The sequence below is a fragment of the Oryza brachyantha genome, chromosome 1 (assembly GCF_000231095.2).
Source record: "Oryza brachyantha chromosome 1, ObraRS2, whole genome shotgun sequence".
NCBI lineage: Eukaryota > Viridiplantae > Streptophyta > Magnoliopsida > Poales > Poaceae > Oryza > Oryza brachyantha.
In genome coordinates, this window is record NC_023163.2 from 11,292,697 (window position 1) to 11,311,224 (window position 18,528).

The window sequence follows — 18,528 nt, forward strand, 5'->3', positions numbered from 1 at the left end:
TGTAACATTGTTCCTTTCTTTTCCCTAGCAAGTTATAAGCTGCCACATAGCAGATCTCTTGATTCCCACTTTGCCTGGAAAATGGAATCCCTACCCTCTTTCAGATGCTCCTTATCCATACAAAATGCTGCCTTTCTGGTCAGTACTGAAAGAACAAAAAGGAGAAGAAGAAAAAGAAGAAAAAACTCAAATTACAATAGGCGACTTCGGAACGCGGCATCACGTTCCGATCCTCTAGCCTCTCCATATCTGATGAGGTGTGAGGGGGGGCTTGCTTTTGGTGAGATTCTGGACACACAGGATAAGAGCTCCTGTTCAGAGGGCCATTGCTGTTCATGGGTGCCTCTGTATGGAATCAAAGCTCAACGTTGACTTGGCTGACGATGATATGATTCCCAGGGGATGGCCAATTAGCCATACATGCATCCGGTGGCTCTGGTCTGGTGTCAATGTTGCTGACCACTTGGTGATGTTGTCAAGCAGGCAGGTGAGCTTATCTGAATGTGAATATATTGGTTTTTGAGCTGAACAGTGATGACAGGGCAAAACATTTGCTCAACTTAATTCTAAGCATAACTGTATATAGATTATCAGAAGTGCTGAAATTTTCACAATCCAGATTCTTAATAAAACCTGACAAAATTTACTCTTTTTGTTCGTTAAGTTGTCACCCAATGTATGTGGAGAGATTAAGTGTGTGAAAAGTGGGACATGATGTTGTTGAACACAAAATCACTCCAGATACTTCCACTGGCTACTGGACAGCAAAAGCAATTACAATCCAACAAAGATGAGTTGTTTTCTTAAAGGAGTTCTGGACTGAGATCTTAGTAGGTAAGATAAAACGACTTATATTCTGATCTCAGCGTTGCTTTGAAAAATTCAACACCTGTGACCTGTGCAGTTCCACATCAAGTTTGTTATGCTCACGCAAATGTCTATGCCGTACACAATCTTACGCAGACATTATCCATACGGCATCCCTGATACAAAATTCTCTTTCTCCTCAAATTTTATCTCCCTAAGTATTGTACTTGCCATGCATTATTGACCCTGGTAATTGATTTTGTTGGGACTTCAGAGACTCAGCAAGTGCTGCTCTCTTGAATAACAAAAAAGCATTTCCACTAATTGATCAGTCCATGCTATCTAGCAAAACTCTTCCATATATCACTATAGTTGGTATTGATAAAACCGAAAACTAGCAAAATGGTAGATTTATCAGCAAATTCTAGCAAGTTGGTATGTTCTGATTCCCAAAAAGTTAATCGATATTTTTCTGGGATTTTCTACAGAATGCAAGAGTTACTTCATATGTAAGACTACATGCATGACCATGACACCACCAGCATCTCCCTCCGTCTCTCTCTCTTCTGACTTATGAGCTTGTGGAATAGGATCAAAGTAGGAGGAGGAGGAGGGTCAAGGCCTTATCAACACACCATTTCGGCATCAGGTTGCTGCGTTAGCATTGTCATCCATATATTCCATATTCCCACATTAGGCATGGTGTCGATCGAACGCCAAGGAGCAATCTAGCTTTGGCCATACATTATCGCCTCTAGCTTTTTCCCCGATCGAATTGCCGCAAAAATCCCATGTTGTTCACCCACATATTTCCATGGCTATATAAGCAGGCAGGAGCCTTCTCCCCTATGCACAATTCAAAGCCTCATAGAAAGAAGTTCAAGAAGCTAGCTAGCACTCAGCTGAGCTACATCATATCAAGCTGATCGATCACCTGCATTTTTTTTCAGAGAGAGAGAGAGAGAGAGAGAGAGAGAGAAATCTCTGAGATAGCTAGCTCTTGAAGAAGAAGAAGGAGATGGAGCGGGTGAACAAGCTGGCGGCGCAGCGGGCGGTGGTGATGTTCAGCATGAGCTCGTGCTGCATGTGCCACACGGTGACGCGGCTGCTGTGCGAGCTCGGGGTGAACCCGACGGTGGTGGAGCTGGACGAGGACCCGAGGGGGAAGGAGATGGAGAAGGCGCTGGCGAGGCTGCTCGGCCGCAGCCCCGCCGTGCCGGCGGTGTTCATCGGCGGCAGGCTCGTCGGCTCCACCGACAAGGTCATGTCGCTGCACCTCAGCGGCAACCTCGTCCCGCTGCTTCGCAATGCCGGCGCCCTCTGGGTGTAGCTGTTGCACCCCATCGATCGATCCACTCACCCGTACAAGTACAACTGCATGGCTCGCCGTACTGATCAATAATTTTATCCACACGCACGCACGCACTTTAATTTGCGTCAGGTCAGATAATTAATTAACTACTAATAATTAAGGGAAGCTATGTATGGTAGTATAGGCTTTTTTTCGCGCTGTAATAAATAGTGATCTATAGAGTGAGGACCTAATTAAGTGTCATGTCAGCCGCCTGTGTAAGGCTCTTTTGGAATGTAATAATGGCACGTATATATGCTTAATAATTAATATATACCTCTGGTGTCGAACGGTTTTTTTATCGACGCGTGTGAAAAGATATATACCGTGTACTTACCTAACTACTATGGCGGCGTTCGTTCGTCCGGTACACTTCCTAAACTAAACGGTATGTTTATTTTATAAAAAACATTCTATAAAAAAGTTGTTTTAGAAATCATATTAATCTATTTTATAATTTTTATAATACCAAGTTTTCTGTACCGGATAACGTACCTACATCCGTCACATAATAACTTTATTTTTCGTTTTTCCATATCCAACGTTTGATCATTCGTCTTATTTGAAAAATTTGTACAAAAACTTAAAAAAATTAGTCACATATAAACTACTATTCATGTTTTATCATCTAGTAAGAATAAAAATATTAATCGCAAAAAAATTTCGAGTAAGACGAAGAATCAAAACATTATATCAGAAAACTAAAAAATGATCTTATTTCGAGACAGGTGTAGCAGTTAATATTATGGAAAACAGATATTGGCATAGAACCAAAATATTAATACTGTATTGTTTTCCCACCGAATCGGCCATACGTACAATCAAATTTTATTTTGAGACAGGTCAGAGAGTGTGTATATGAACAGAAGGAATCTGAAAAGTATGACTTACAACCTATTAACTGTACTAGTATATTCAACTGATATATGTCCTTATCGCGTGTAAAAAAACAATGGCATTGTTACACCAAAAGTACCAAAAGCAGTGTATACCTTCAATATTTTTGTCACCATTTAAGAGTTAGAAAAATTGATTGGTTGAACTGATAATAACAGAAGTGAATGTTTGATGAGGTCAACCACATATATAATACTTAAAAGATATACAAAATTATACATACCTCGTACATCATCTGTCTCGTAATACAAGAGACTATATCTATTTCTATAAAAATTAAGAAAGTACCCATAGTACGAGTCATGTCAAAAGAGATTGTAGGTGGGAAAATAAAATAGTACAAAAGTTTATTGATGTAAGATTAAGTTGCACAAAATTTAGTACGTAAAGAACAAAGTAATATAAAAGTTGATTGATGGAAAATAAATTATTATGTCTAGATCACAAAATATATTATGAGACAAAATTGAATAGAAAAACACGTTATATTATGGCCGGATGGAGAGATTAGTTATTAGTAATGAGGTAGGTGTTATGAGTAATTTTACCATCCTCGACAAGTTATCTAGAGGTACCATTGTTTTCCATGTAAAATTGGGTACGTAATGTAACTCCTGAAGTGTCCATCTGTTGTACTTCCTGGCTTCCTGATCAACTCACCCAACTGCATGGTTTGCCCTGCTGGTACAGTGGTGCAGTGCTCGATAATTTTATCCACACGCACGTACTTTGCGTCAGGTCATGTAGTTAACTGCTAGCCTCTTTCGTTTTATATTATAAGACTTTTTGGTTTCATCCATCTTCATACATTATCAATTTTGTATACGTGTCTATTTATTAGCTAGCACACATATGAATTAGCTAGCACACATATTAATCTAGGTAAATCTAAAAAGTCTTATAATATGAAACAGAAGAAATAATAATCGAAGGAAGCTATGGTTGTAGCATATGCAGGCCTTTTTTCGCGCTGTAGTTATCTATAGAGTGAGAACCTAATTAAGTGTTATGTCAGCTGTCTGTGTAAGGCTCGTTGTAATAATGACACGTGTATATATACTTAATATATATACCTCTTGTATGTGTCTCGATCATTGGTTTTTTTTTTCTGACGTGTGTGAAAAGATATCGATCGTGTACTTAATAGTAAATATTATGGGACGAAGATAGTATCAAAAATAATAAAGATATTAGCGTAGAAACCAAAATATTAATGCTGTATTGTTTTCCCACCGGATCGGCCAAACATACAAATCAAATTTTATTTTGAGGTAGATCAGATCAGAGAAATTTTATTTTGAGACAGATCAGATCAGAGAGAGTGTGTGAACACAAAAAGCTGAAAAATATCACTTACAACCTAATAACTGTACTAGTAGATTCAGGATTCGGATCCTCTACCTTCTAGGGTGTGAAGGCAGCATGGTGCAGTCAAGCCATCCTCACCGTCCAGCAAAAATCAATGGCTCACGTGTGAAAGTACATCTGGTTCCTAAACGGAGTTTTGGATGATTAATGACAATGTTAGCCAAGCATGTGTGTGCTAATGAGTTGTGATTACAGAGAAGTTTAAGAGATCAATTCGATTGAAGGATTACGCGACTTACTTGATGCATGTGCGACCTGGAGCGACGATACTATGAAGACGAAGGGGCTCGAAGAAGATTTTATTTTTCGTTTTGAGTCATAGGAACTCCTTACTATTAAAAGTGGTCACTAGAAGTTCAGCATGCATCCAAGAGTAGTTATGTTTGAGTCTAAGTCGAGCGGAGGCTCGCTGCTGTTTTTCACAAGCAGCATGGACTGGACGGTCTGAGCTCCTGACCGGACAGTCCGGTGGCAGGACGGTCCGGACCAAGCCTTGGTCCGGGCCCCTGTTCGGAGTGAGTGAGTTAAGTGTCGGCCGGACGGTCCGGCCCCCTAACCAGACAGGTTACTTTTCCAACAGCTAAGTGACGTCTGCCAGCCTATATAAGGGCCCCTTGAAATCTAGCCGTTGGTGAGGCTTTCTGTTCGAATTCTCTGGTTGCTAGGGCAAGTTTAACACCTCTCAAGCCTCTCCACTAACCTAAAACACTTCCTAGAAAGATTAATCGCTGGACCATGTCCTAGGGAGAGTGTTTAGACTAGTGAGTGATAGAGTGTTCGTTCTTGGGCGTTGATGGATGCATGCGGAGTCAAGGTGACCTATTACTCTTGGAGATTGATCTCCTAGATGGATAGGCGTCGCCCACGAGCCTCCGATTTGTGTGGATCGCATGGGAGCAAGTTGTGAAGGTTGGTGCCTAGCCCCTGCAAGAAAATAGGTAAGATTGATAGTTGATTCTTGTGCTTCTTCATAGAAGTCTGCAGGGTAGAGCGGATTGTAACCTAGGGCTAGGCAAGCCGCCTTGATCTTGATCTTGGTGGTCGATCGAAGGGGTTGCTAGTTCTTAGGTGTGAATTCGGAGACCCGTATTGGCCTTGTGGGAGAAAGCCAAGAGATGGAAAGGATCGAGAGAGATCCCGCTCGCAGGAGCGCCTCAACGGAGTGTAGGATCGAAAGATCCGAACTTCGGGATAAATCTCTCGTATCATTGTTCTTGTGATTTCTATGTTCTGGTTGTTCCTGCAATCTTTCTGCTTTTATATTCCGCACACGATCACATCACGTTCCCAGTAACATCACCGAAAAGAAAGACTGTCAAGTCTGCACTTTTCATTGACCGGACGGTCCGGCGTTCTAACCAGGACGGTCCGGCCAGAGCTCTCGGTCCAACCCAAGAGTGCCGACCGGACGGTTCGGCCATAGGCCTGGACAATCTGGCCCCTGTACTAACCGCTGCGATTTAAAAGAATTTTCAGGACACCTATTCACCCTCTAGGTTGTCTCCCTAGGACTTCAACATGCGTGCGTGTGTACACAAAGTAGAATGACCCAATCCATCCTAGCAAATGGAAAAAGGCTTTTGCCAAGGAAATGGTTTGAACTCAAGGACAAAAGTAAATGGTTTCAAAAGTTAAGAGAAAATGTCATAAATAAGGAATCAAAATTGAATCAGAGTGTATATCTGAGAGACCAAATTTGAACTTTTCTCGGTCATCAACAACCAAACATAAGGCCCAAATCTTTCTTTGCTCCTCCCACTAACCAGTGAACCACCAAATGCCCCAGGCTACCTAGCACGCAGTATCGCGTTAGTACTAACCAGCGACATAACATGTTTGCCAAAAATAAAACACCGCATCCTTCTATCAGCAGACAATAGCTAAAAATAGAAAAACAAAACCTATATTGTACCATTTTTTCTTCTTATGAAAAATTCTCTTAAATTACATATCCAATTTACGATCCAATTACACCATTGTGTTTGTAACAATTGAATCTTTATAATAAGATCTCACATGATTATGTTTTTTGAAAAAATACAAAAAACTTTTATAATATACCTAAATTACTTTTATATTTCATTAAATTAATTCATAGTCATAATAGTAAATCTGGTAAAGCTTGAAAGCAATTTATATATACTATAGATGTAACTTAAAATAAAATAACTTGTTATGACATTAAAAGAAATATGTTTGTGGGGTAAAAACATGTCTATTTAAAAATTAAATTTAATCAACATATCATATACCCCACAATGGATTTACTTCTAATGTCATGACAAGTTACTTTCCTTTTGTTTTAAGTTATTTTTATAATATACATAAATTATTTTTATGTTGTATTAAATTTAAGAAGTAACTTAAAATAAAATAAAGTAACTTGTTATGGGCTTACGGCATTAAAAAGATCTATTACGCGGATAAAAACATAAGTCTATCCAAAAATTATATTTAATCAACATATCATAGTTAGCTCACAACAGATTTACTTCTAATGTCATGACAAGTTACTTTCCTTTTGTTTTAAGTTACTTCCATAATATATGTAAATTACTTATGTTGTATTAAATTTATTTTTATATGTATAAAATGTAATTTAATAGCATCTAAAAGTAATTTGGATATATTAAAAAAGTAATTTGTATTTTTTTTATCAATATATAATCATGTGAGATTTGTTATAAAGATTTAATTATTACGAATACGATAGTGTAACCGAATCGTCGATCAGATGAGTAGTTTAAGAAAAAATTGTATTTGGAGCATAGGATTTTTATGTTGGTTGAACAACATATAGGCTACTTCCTTATTTTGGTCTAGCCTCGCTTAGGATCGGATAGCTAAGCATCCGTCGCTCGTTAAGCCTAAATCATATGCCCGCAGCTCGTTAAGCCTAAATCATACGCCCACACCATTTAGATTTTACGCAAAGAAATATCACAGTAGCCAGTCAGCGGCTCAGCGCAACAACCAAAAAGGAATGTTCCTGTTTTTCAAGGGAAACATTGGGTGGAACCTTCAGAAGTTGAGAGCCCTGCTGTTTTGTTCAAGTCATGTTGAACTATATATTTCACATTAAATAACACTTTTAGCTCTTGATTTCTTGCACTAAGAAGAATAACAATACATTTCTAATAGTGCCTTGGGAAATGCTAGGTTCAATAATAACACTTTATCGGTTCAAGGCCTAATCAACAATTTACGCTGAAAAACAGAACGAATATACCACAACTTGCAAAATTACATGCGCAAATAGTACTCAAGTAGCTCAACTTGTACAGTAATCCATGATATGTGATACAATTCAAGGCACAATTATCACCAGTGCTTTTGGCATATCTACGACATGATATACAACAAATATTTTACAACAATGATGGCCTAGGACAAGGTTGGATTGCCAGTTCAAAGTTCCCTCTCCATTTATCTAGGCAACATAATGAAAAACAGCAAAACTATATGCTATGGATAAATTTAACAAATAGGACATGACCTAGTATATGATTACAACATTTAGGAGAACCTTGAGAAGTTCCAGCAGCAAATCCCTGACCTGGTGGGCTCTGATGAGTTCTGACAGAGCTACCATTGGTTAAGCTGGATATACAGGGAGTGTTCTTGCTGCACACAGCACAATCACCTGCCATGCTTGAAAATTCTAAGAAACCAATGGTGTTGTACCAGATAAACTACTTTCATCATTTTGCCATTGATAAATGCAGCACTGCAGAGCACAGAAGTGAGGCTCCGGCAAGCATCTGTCCACCAGCAGAAAAAACACATTAAGCCAAGTATCTGTACACATTTGGGTTGTCTTTATCCCTCTCCAAGTAATCCCTTGTGATAAGATCCTCAATGCGCTTCTTTATTGCCTTGAAGTCAGGCTGCATGGGAAAAAGAAGAACACTTATGAAAGTGAAGACAAGGAGTTCAAGCAAACAAGAGCTTTCCACATTTCAGAATGTCAGCTTCACTGTAAATAACTACAGTAAATTCAGAAAATAAAAAGGCAAAAAGATGGTTGTCCAAGGCTCGGTTAATAGAGCTAAACAAAAGGGCACTAGCCCATGAAGGCACTCAACAAACTCTACACATCAACATAGTACAACTAGTGAGTTGTATCAAGCGTTTTATTTTTGATAGTAATACCATGATTTAAAAAAAACATAAATGATGACACCAGATTTTATTTTAAAGGTGTTTAAAATGCTTTCAGTAACAAGTGCAAATCACTTCTTGAAGAAATGTATCATACCTTGAACATGCGGCCAAGCTGCTCCACACATTCCATCACAAGTTGCTGATGACCCAATACTTTGCGACTCTTCATAATGCGCACAATTGATGCATCAATGGCATATCTGCGATCCTTATCAACATCTTCAACTACTTTCTTCTTCTCATCAACTGGAGGAAGAGGTATCTAAAAACAACACAAACAAAGATAATATGTTGAACCAGAGAAATAATAAAAAAAGTACAAGTAGAATTGGTTGTGTAGCGTCTTAAGTTCCTGCTTGCAATTTTATACCACCACTGATATGGGTTCACTTTACTTACATAAGATCTCACTGTTTCCCTTTTTTTTTACCACTCCAACCATGTCCCTTAGTATTTTCTTCATTTTTCTTGTACTTGTGTCCAATAATTCCGATAATGAGGATGCAAAACCAAACATCCCGAGCTTGCACTCACTTTGGCTGGCGACCACTTACCAGGGCCTGGATATGATGCCTTGCAGCACTGCCACCTTCTGCATCTTCCCTTGCCAATCTGCCATAGCTTCCATTCTATTCTCTTGGTGTACAGCTTGCTGGTCACAATTTGGCTGAACATATGGAGACTAATTTGAGTCCGTGCGTTGGTTTCTTGGTTGGATGTCCAACCATACTGTCTGCTCAGATGAGGGCACATGATCACAGATACCAACAGTTGGCCTCGAATGCATTGAAATGGTTAAAAAAGATCAAAGGTGCAGCCTTGGTAATAAAGTGAACCCAAAATTTTGAGGGGTATAAAACTGACAAAATGAACTTCCGATGCTACATAACCAATTTTACCAGAAGTAAATTATCAAACCTAGAGAACATAAAGAAAAGGAAGATACCTTTATCCTTCGCGACTTGTCAGTAAACTTTGAATTAAACTCAAAGACATCATTCGGTGAAATAGATTTATTGTTTGGTTCTTTGTTAAGAATCTTGTATTTTGCACAAGAGAGAGAATGGAGCAATCGGACAACATCATCATCTGAGAGATTTAACTGTGTGACAATCTCAGAGTAGCTGAGTCTATCAACTCCATTAAACAGCAGCAGCAATGCAGCCTACCAACACAAGTGAAAGGCATTTCAGAAGACATATAATACAACAGGGAAGTGATAATGTGCTTTAGAGTTACCTGATAAGTTGTAACACTGAGCTCATTAGTTTTGGTCTCAAATTTAGCATTAATAATACAGGTTCCAAGTGAATATATCCAGGTAAGCTTCCTGTGTTTGGTTCTTGTTTGGTAAAACTCCTTGAAAACCTCTACACATTTCACCTAAAAATAAAATATTTGTGTGTACAGTAAGATGTCAACAACAAATTCTATGGAAAACAAGGCAAGCTCAGGAATCAGGAGATACAAGGTTACGTCATAGATCATAGCAAACTCCAACCTTCTAAAAACGTTGTACATAAACTCTTATTCTGTTTATAATTGAAAATCACACTGCTGGGCAAAGCCCTGGCAGTCTTTCACGTCAAAAAAAAAGCCTCAATGAAAACTTACCATTTCTGCAGGTAGATTTATATCAAAAGATTTGTAACTTGGCCAAAATCCTGTTGTCAGGACAGTAACAGCCAAGCCTATTCCAGGATTCAACTCTGAGTGTGTGCTTATGAACTCTTCAAATTTGGCCTGGTGATCTCTTGCAACAGTGAGATCAGTAACCATGCCCTCCATTTTTGAAGTGAACTGCCCTCCACATTGTTGCTTTAGCTTGGTAAGAATGCTTCTCTCATGTTCATCATTAGCACTCTTGTCAAAAAGCAATCTCCTTGCAAGTTTCTTTCTGCAAATTAGCCCAAGAGGTCAACAGCTGCATAATATTCCAGCGCAAGAATTTAAAGACAAAGGAGAAAGCAAGCAAGATAATAACAACTTACCTATAGAACTCAGCAAACAAGTCCTTGTCACTGATGTAGGCAAGTAACCTTACAACCTGGCAATGCCCAGTTTCAAGATTAGGACTTACTAATGACATTAATAGACCAAAAATAACAAATTGATGATTGTACCTTCTCAAGGGTATCTTCAATTGCTTCATCACTAAGCTTTTCACTACTACCTTTCTTTAAGATATTGTCACAGAAAGTAGCTAGTAATTCAGCGCTTGAGCTGCCAGAAACACCTTTGTTGCAAAAAACTTCGAATGCCTCCTTAAGTGCCTGCATAAATAGGATACAGAACATGATCCACTGTTTTGATACTATCATAACAAAAACGGTGCATGCTAGCATTTAGTGTAAATAGCAAACCTTATGGAAGAGAGTATGCCCCTGGAAACAATCCGTAACATAAGCCACATACTTGTCGTGAAGCTCGATGATTTTCCGCACAAAAACCTAAAATAAGAAACAGTGAGTAATTGAAGCAAGTGTTGAGCCATGAAAGTATATACAAAGTTATCAAAACAAAACCTGTTCCTGCAAACCAACTATCTCCTTCTTCTCTGGCTGCAATATAACAAAGAAAAAACAAAATTACTTCGAGTATCCAAAGTGCTCAGCGGAGTGCAGAGGTGCAGAGCTATATGTATAAATCAGCAGAGTAATTATAACTACAAAAGTTACCACCAAGAGGTGAGTACAGAGTCCATCTAATTGATTAAAAATATCCTACCCAATTCTACTAGCCTAAGAACATGATAAAACGAGATAATCAATTTACTAAGAAAACAGTAACACAAACAAAAGTTAATCTATAGAATGTACACCTTCTTATTACTAGCAGCATCTTCGGCTTGCTTCACTAAGGCTGTGCCCTCATTAGTAACATGCTGCAGAAAAGCAATGTTCCATTACATCATCAAAATAGATTTCATAAATAGAGCACACTTCTGGATAAACAAATACCTGCTTAAATATTTGAGAAACAGGTTCTAAACCACGAGTTATTCTGGAAAAGAGCCTGTACATTCTAGAGAGATCATCAACCTGGAGTACAATAGAAGATGTTATATTAGCAGACTTCATACATTCCGTGTAAACTGTTGAGAGAGGTGGAACTTCTCCATGAAACCTTGTCATCACGGAGCAAAGCATGGCATCCAGAATGCTCCTTCTCGAGGAGCTGGCTTGCGTACTGAGTTAGCAATTCATGCTGCACTTTCTGTAAAAACGAAGGAAAGCAAACACTTCAAATCGTGTCATACAGGAGACAGTGAATTATAAGTATGCTTTATCATGAAACAATGTTCCAATTTCTGAACATAGAACTATAAATTATGAATATGGCCATGTGGTATAGATGCACTTAGCAAATATAGATTAAGTGTCAAAAGTGTGCCCTAAAATGTGGACTAGAAAGCAACAGCAGATACTTCACTAACCTCCAGCAACTTCTGTTCACTACTGGAGTGCAAATAGTGAGAGACTCGCTCTTTCTCCCTTTTCAAACACTCCTCTGCCTATGAAACAAACAAACTATTAGAAGGATATGTTATGCTTAAGTGCAGATAGGAATGTTCATGAAACATGCTCAAGGGTACCTTTAACATGTAATCTGGACAAGAATCCTCAAGAATCCAGGTTTGAGCTTTTATAGAGTAATAGTCTGCAGTATCTTTGAGCAAGAAATCTTCAAAATCATTTTCGTAGTAGTCCATAATGGTCAAGCCAATCTCAACAAATATATCCAGAACATTCTTTAACAGGGCCCTATCAATTTGTTCACCCTCACGTTCTTGATCTATCTGTTTGACAAGCATTTCTATTACCATCTATACACAATAAAAAATAGATAGCATCACAAGACATAATGTGGCTCACCAAGGATATCACCGCACTTTTTACTTTTCCTTTGATCTCTTGATATACCTATTACAATAAATTAACCTGATTAAAATTTGAGATAAAAGTACATCAAGCAAGGAAATGTAAGCTGTATTGCACAAAAAACAAGAAACATGAGTTAATCATGCAAAGTGGTGTTACCAAATCTCGGAAACAATTAAGCCCAACTTCACTTAGTTCTGGTAGGGACCTCCTTGAAATAAAGTACCGATCGAGATAATGGAAGAAGCGCGATAGCCACCGAACCATCACTTTATGGTTTGACCACCGTTTTACTAGCTCTCTCAACATAAACTCATCATGCTTTTCTCTTAATGAAGGTAAGACCTACAAAGATTGAAACCAAGTAATGGATATATCTTCCAATAGAAGTGAGCAAGAAATTAAAAAGATCTGAGATAGGCAACATGCAGATGATGAAGCATGATTAAGCTTCATTGAATTTATAGTGCATGATAATTAGCTAAAGGTACCAATGAACTACACCGGAGTATGGAATAAGTCCACGGCCACACCATTTCGCTTATCATAAGCATAAGTGAAATGGCATATTAGCAATTAAAGTAATTTGTAAGTAAAACTTTTACACGTTCTTATCGTTCTAAAAGAAAATTTTGTAAAATAAACTATGATAAAAAACCCCCAAAATCAACTCCAAAATTAAGCTCTAAAATTCAATTTTGGCATATTCTTATATGAAGTTGCAAAACAATGAGGCCCCTGGTTCCATCTCTCAACACTTCACACTTCTAATTTTCATCCCTCAACTACAAAGCAGATAAAACCTGTCCGTCAGCTCTCAAGACCAAAAAAAATGTGTACCACCTATCCAACAGTGGAGTTGATTCACAGGAGGTGGGCCCCACTTGTCATACAGAGATGGATTGGAGAATGGTAAATCTGACATCACCGACCTTGATACTCTATGACAAGCAGAATCCACTATTTGGGTCCAAACCATCAACAAAATACGAACATGGTGGTGGACAAGTTTTACCTGGTTTTGAGAATTGTGGGACATTTTACGCTGTTTTATAGTCGAGGTACAAAACTAAACTGAAACAAAAATTGACAAATGAGAAATAGACTTTATCCAAATATGAATGAAAACAAAAACAAGACAGATCAACTAATAAGCTCAGGACGTCATAGAATTATATGAGCTGTAATACCAACTTATAAAAAATGTTCTACCAATTATATGACCAACAAATAATTGATACACACTAAACTTCTCAACAACAAATAAGAATCAGCATCTTTATAAATTTAATACACGTCACTGCACATTAGGTAGCAATGAACACATACATCCTAGAGAAATATATGCCAGTATGACATTATAAGGGTGATGTTGATGAAAAGGAAAAGGCAACTGATATCATGGAAATGATGCAGTATGGCCAGATGTTGGCAACAAAAACTGTTTCCAGCATCACCAAATACTAACTACACAAAAAGGAATATCCTCCCAAACCAAGCAAGAAATGCTTAGCGGGCAAACTATGACCTAGAAAAACCTAAACCTCGAAAACACAGTGAAGTAGAAGCAGCATAACACAGAACAATGGAAGGAGTCCTTTCAGGTGAAAAAAAATGAGGACTTTAGGAGCACTTTACCCAGCATTAAAACGATCCAATGCAAAATGAGTGGAGGGCAAGTGTAAATTCTCTCACATATGAACGAAGTCGCATCAAACCAGAAACAGTTCAAGTCATAATATCAAGATTTTATGTGTGCATATATATATAATAACTGCACATTTCAGCAGGTAAAGCACCTTGTTTCACTTTAAGGTATGGGTATGGCACACACTTTGCACCAGATTGCATCATCAAACCAATATATATCTCAAGAGATGACATAAGACCTTAAAGAAACTTCGCCAAAAATGATCAAGTTTCATGAAATTTTGTAAGGCTTCACTTAAATTTTATAAGGTTTCCCTCTGATTTCATAATGTAACCTGGTGCAAAGTATAATTTTACTAATAACAAGGACCCTTCTGTAGATAATCAATTATTGGGGAAAAAGGTAAAATGCTAAAAGTCAATAAAAGGGAGGATAAATAATCAAGAGTAATGTGGATCTGGGCATCTAGCATTCTACCCACAATGGTTGCTCACTTGATCCTACAATCGCAATTTATCATGGAAAGGAACATAGATCTATTTACATAACAAATCTTATGTTATGTTGCAAATTCAGTCTTTCTAGAAATCTCTCATGTAGATTTGGTGCCCAAATAGAAAGTGATTACATGGGTGAACAAAAGTGTGATTTCATAGTATATGTAGCTGTTATGAAAAAGGGCAAAAGAACAACCATTTCAACAATTAAAGGGATTCCATTTAAGAAAACAAGACTCAATATGATGATAATGATGATAGTTTGCTCTAGGTAACATCAAATCCAAATGTGCTCAGGAAAAATCTTCCCAAATTGAGCAATCGATGCTCTAAGCAAATTGCTAAGTTCATATAAAGGCACAGGCAGTGTATGGGAGGACTTTTATAGCAGACAGCATCACATGACGATGTTGGTGCTTGGTAGCCTATTTCCAGTAACATCAAATCCAAATGAGGGAAAGAAAATCATCCCAAATTGAGCAACCGATGCTCTATAACTATAAGCAAATCAAATAATTTGTATAGTGGGCACAGGCACTCTCACACTAGAGTATTTTTAAGCAGATAGCATCTAATAGCCAAATAACCAAATAATAAGCACAACATGATTATCCATGTCCATAAAAATATGCACTACTGCAGTACTTAGTACGGGCCTCCTCAGTTAAGAATCACAATTATCTACCTATTTGAAGCTGCCAACAGAAAATATCTCAATTACTCCATTGTATCGACAATGATCAAAATTAGGTATATCCTTATAGTGGGGGATATGAAAATGCTAGTTTTAGGCATTGAATCTACCCGTGTGCTTCTATGCTCTTCACAAAGAAAAGTGCAGAGGTATCAAAATTGATGAGTGGCCCAGATTAACAACACCTAACATCATTAAGGAGGGCATTTTTCATCCAGTCATTTAGGATCTGATGTTTCATCACATTCCCTTCGCCGTCTTCCTCGCATAGCTTTTAGTCTCTCATTAGTCATTAGTCAATCTATACTGCCTCCACATCTCAATTCTCCAAGAAAGCTCTGTGTCTGCCATGCCATGGATGAGCGCCACGGAGGACGTCATATGAAGAAGAGCTCCATGCCCCACGTTCTGCTACACTGAACTAACATTCCTTGGTATCACGAATTACACTAGCCACAAAGAATTTTGGAAGACCTTCAATTGTTAGAGATGCAGGAATACTTGATGTAGAGGAGAAAATGCATATGAATAATGAACTCCGCATCCAATTTGTCATCCTACTTATCTTCCCCTCTCACATTCTCCTCCATATGCAAGAAATGAAAACATGTGAACAAGAATAATGAAGCTGTTCTCTAGTCGAATAAAGAAATTTTGTAGAAAGATGCTATAAGGCATGGCAGCCATTGGATGGGGGTGAGAGGGGAAAAAAGGAAGGTTAGCTGCAGTTTGCAGGAGGCTGAATTCCTCAGGAGCAAGGAATTGGGAAATGGGAGAGCTGCTTGAGAGGATGAACGATCATAATGCTTCTTTTAAGTGCACATTCACGTTGAGGGTGTTAATCTGGTTCTGGCACCATCTGTATGATCCCGTGCACTCTCTTTGTGAAAGTACACAGGCACATCTCTTGAATCTATCTTCTCTGCGTAATCTATGCACTGAACTATTCAATACGTTTGCTATTAGTCATTTAGTTCATTGGTACCTACAGCAGCTGCTCACCATGGACGTGATGTACTCCTCGAAGGACTCCCGGTATTTCTCGTAGAGCTGCTGCGAGTAGTCGTGCGGCGGCTTCTGCGTGCACATGTTGTAAATCGTCCTGAGGCAGGGAACCAAACCCTAAATCAGATCAGCGAAAAAAACAACGCTGGGCGTAGCGGGCGGGAGGAAGCAGGCACGCACGTGTAGAGCATCATGTAGTCCTCGGAGCTGAACTGGGGCTCGGGCTTCCCCTCGAGGATGTTTTTCAGCTTGGTGATGCCCTTCTGCATGAACTCCCACCCCTGCTCCAGATCGATCGTCTTCCGCTCGTGGGTCGCCATCCCCGCCGCCGCCGATTCGCGGGGGGAGAGCGCGGCGCGGCCCCGCCGATGATCCCCGCAGGAGGGGAGGGGAGGGGAGGCCGCCTAGTGCAGTCGTCTACGTGGGGGTGGGGGGAGGGAGGCCGGTGGGGTGGGTTCCCTCCCGCCGCACGCGAGGTGGTGGAGGAAGACGAAGGAAGGGGAGGAGGGGGATGACGGAAGAGAAAAAACTGGAAAAGTGAAGCTGCCTTTTTTTTTTCTTTTCTTTTATTTTCTTTTTGGTGCCTTTTTGGTGATAGGGTGGAGGTGGGTTTCTTGTTGTTGGAATTTTCTGAATTTTTTAATTTTATTTATTAAATTTATTATATCTATACTATTATAAAAAACGGTAACGATTGTGTCAGATTTTCGTTCGTTGTGGGTCCCACGCCAGACCGATGGCCCCGCGCTTGCCCGAGTGGACCCTATAGGCCGGCTGCAGTACACGTGCATGGGTCGATGCAGTATAAAAACCGCGCGCTCAATTCAATAATAGGCCAATGCATAGTCCAGTGGCTAAGGCAGTTTTTGCAGAAAAAGAGGTCTTGGGTTCGATCGCTGCTGCAACGTAGACTGTTTTCCTTTTCTTTGTCTGCAGCGCATAGCATCTCTTTTTCTTTTTTTTGCCTTTCGTTATTTATCTTTATTTTTTAAAATAAAATTAAATAAAAATATAATTAGTAATAATGATTTTTCCCCATTTTGCCTTTCGTCATTTATCTTTATTTTTGTACTGAACAATATTAAATGAAAAATTATTAGAAATAACAACAATAATAATAACAACAACAGTATGGTACTGTTTCTGCTTTTTTATAAAGAAAAACAAGCAATGGTTTGCATGTTTTTTTAAAAAAAGAAACGCAAGTAGAAATATAATTAATAACAAAAATAAAAACAAAGGAAGTATGACTCAGAAAAATTGGTTAAAGATGGCATAATAGGATATAGCGCATCTCTATATTTCTTCGTTATCGAAATACCATCTATCTTATTTAATTAATGTATGATGTTGAGTATAATTTACTATTTTAATTAGAAGATTTCCGATGCAACGTACACTTTTTAAATCCATTACGTGTTGACCATAACTTTACAATTCCCGACTCGCTGTGTAATTTATTTTAATTTATGCCATTGAAATTAACTTGACCTGGTGCAACGCACGGGCATATTTTCTAGTAATTTATAAACTTAATTTTGCATTCAATTTAGGAATGCGAAACAGAATGTTGACGTGACAAACGGTGGAGAGGGAGCCACAGATGGTGGAGAGGGAGCCACAGACGGCCCGGAGATACAGACGGCGCCTAGTCTTCAGTATGGAAGGGAGTGGTGGTGACCACTAAATCAAGACAGTGCTTTTGATTAAACAATTACATACATTATACTTATATTTACTAAATTGTGTTCAATTGAAAAATTACCGCGCGCGTGCGGCCATTTTGCATTTACCCCACTGCCGCCCTTACAGAGGGCGGAAAAGGGGCTAAATGCAAAATGATGCTGACCTGTCCTTGCCAGCCGTTCCTCCCGATCGAGTGTCCATTTGTCACGTCAGCATTCTGCCATCCTAGAGGGCGGCAGAAAGTTAATTCTGTGGATTTCTAAAATACAAAATTAAATTTATAAATTATTAATAAAATTTAAAATTCAAAAAATTCATTGTTGTTGTTGTATGGGAAGGGAAAACACGGCCGCAGAAAAGGAACGGCCCATGATGTACTTTCCGGTCACCACCAGATGCTCAGTCACAAGTGCTTAATGCCCTCCGCGGCTCCGCCCTTCATTTTTCAAGGGGGTGATTGATTGGATTTTGGCATATTTTCAAATGAATAATAATTTATAAATAAATGTTTTAGGTACGTATTCTTG

At 38.7% G+C, this 18,528-nt stretch overlaps 2 protein-coding genes across 3 annotated transcripts; one reads left to right on the forward strand and one right to left on the reverse strand.

The window, feature by feature from the left end:
- The first annotated feature begins 1,675 nt into the window (after positions 1–1,675).
- On the forward strand, positions 1,676–2,445 carry LOC102721116 (glutaredoxin-C1). The gene has a single exon (XM_006644110.3). It carries the CDS (start codon positions 1,826–1,828, stop codon positions 2,135–2,137), a length of 312 nt encoding a protein of 103 aa, XP_006644173.2. The 5' UTR covers positions 1,676–1,825; the 3' UTR covers positions 2,138–2,445.
- Positions 2,446–7,729: 5,284 nt separating this feature from the next.
- Positions 7,730–16,868, reverse strand: LOC102704936 (cullin-1). 2 transcript variants are annotated; one of them, XM_015843672.2, is made up of 18 exons: positions 16,496–16,868; positions 16,313–16,412; positions 12,628–12,813; positions 12,463–12,510; positions 12,183–12,386; positions 12,024–12,101; positions 11,714–11,803; positions 11,548–11,628; positions 11,409–11,471; positions 11,113–11,148; positions 10,951–11,037; positions 10,711–10,860; positions 10,579–10,634; positions 10,202–10,484; positions 9,827–9,970; positions 9,534–9,752; positions 8,682–8,849; positions 7,730–8,310 (listed from the first exon to the last, which is right to left on the reverse strand). In XM_015843672.2, exons 1-18 carry the CDS (start codon positions 16,633–16,635, stop codon positions 8,209–8,211), a joined length of 2,235 nt encoding a protein of 744 aa, XP_015699158.2. In that variant the 5' UTR covers positions 16,636–16,868; the 3' UTR covers positions 7,730–8,208. The 2 variants fall into 2 exon arrangements, 1 of the variants encoding a protein (XP_015699158.2); XR_005811266.1 differs by lacking the exon at positions 7,730–8,310 and adding an exon at positions 9,142–9,320 and having other exon boundaries at positions 8,760–8,849.
- Between the last annotated feature and the right edge of the window lie 1,660 nt (positions 16,869–18,528).

Bases quoted from the DNA above. Each gene is read 5' to 3' on its own strand.
- LOC102704936 (XM_015843672.2), bottom strand. From the start codon at position 16,635: ATGGCGACCCACGAGCGGAAGACGATCGATCTGGAGCAGGGGTGGGAG. The intron at 11,149-11,408 runs GTGTACATTCTA...GTTATATTGCAG, and splicing joins ATGCTGCTAGTAATAAGAAG to CCAGAGAAGAAGGAGATAGT. The intron at 10,485-10,578 runs GTAAGTTGTTAT...GCTAATTTGCAG, and splicing joins TTGTTTGCTGAGTTCTATAG to AAAGAAACTTGCAAGGAGAT.
- LOC102721116 (XM_006644110.3), top strand. From the start codon at position 1,826: ATGGAGCGGGTGAACAAGCTGGCGGCGCAGCGGGCGGTGGTGATGTTC.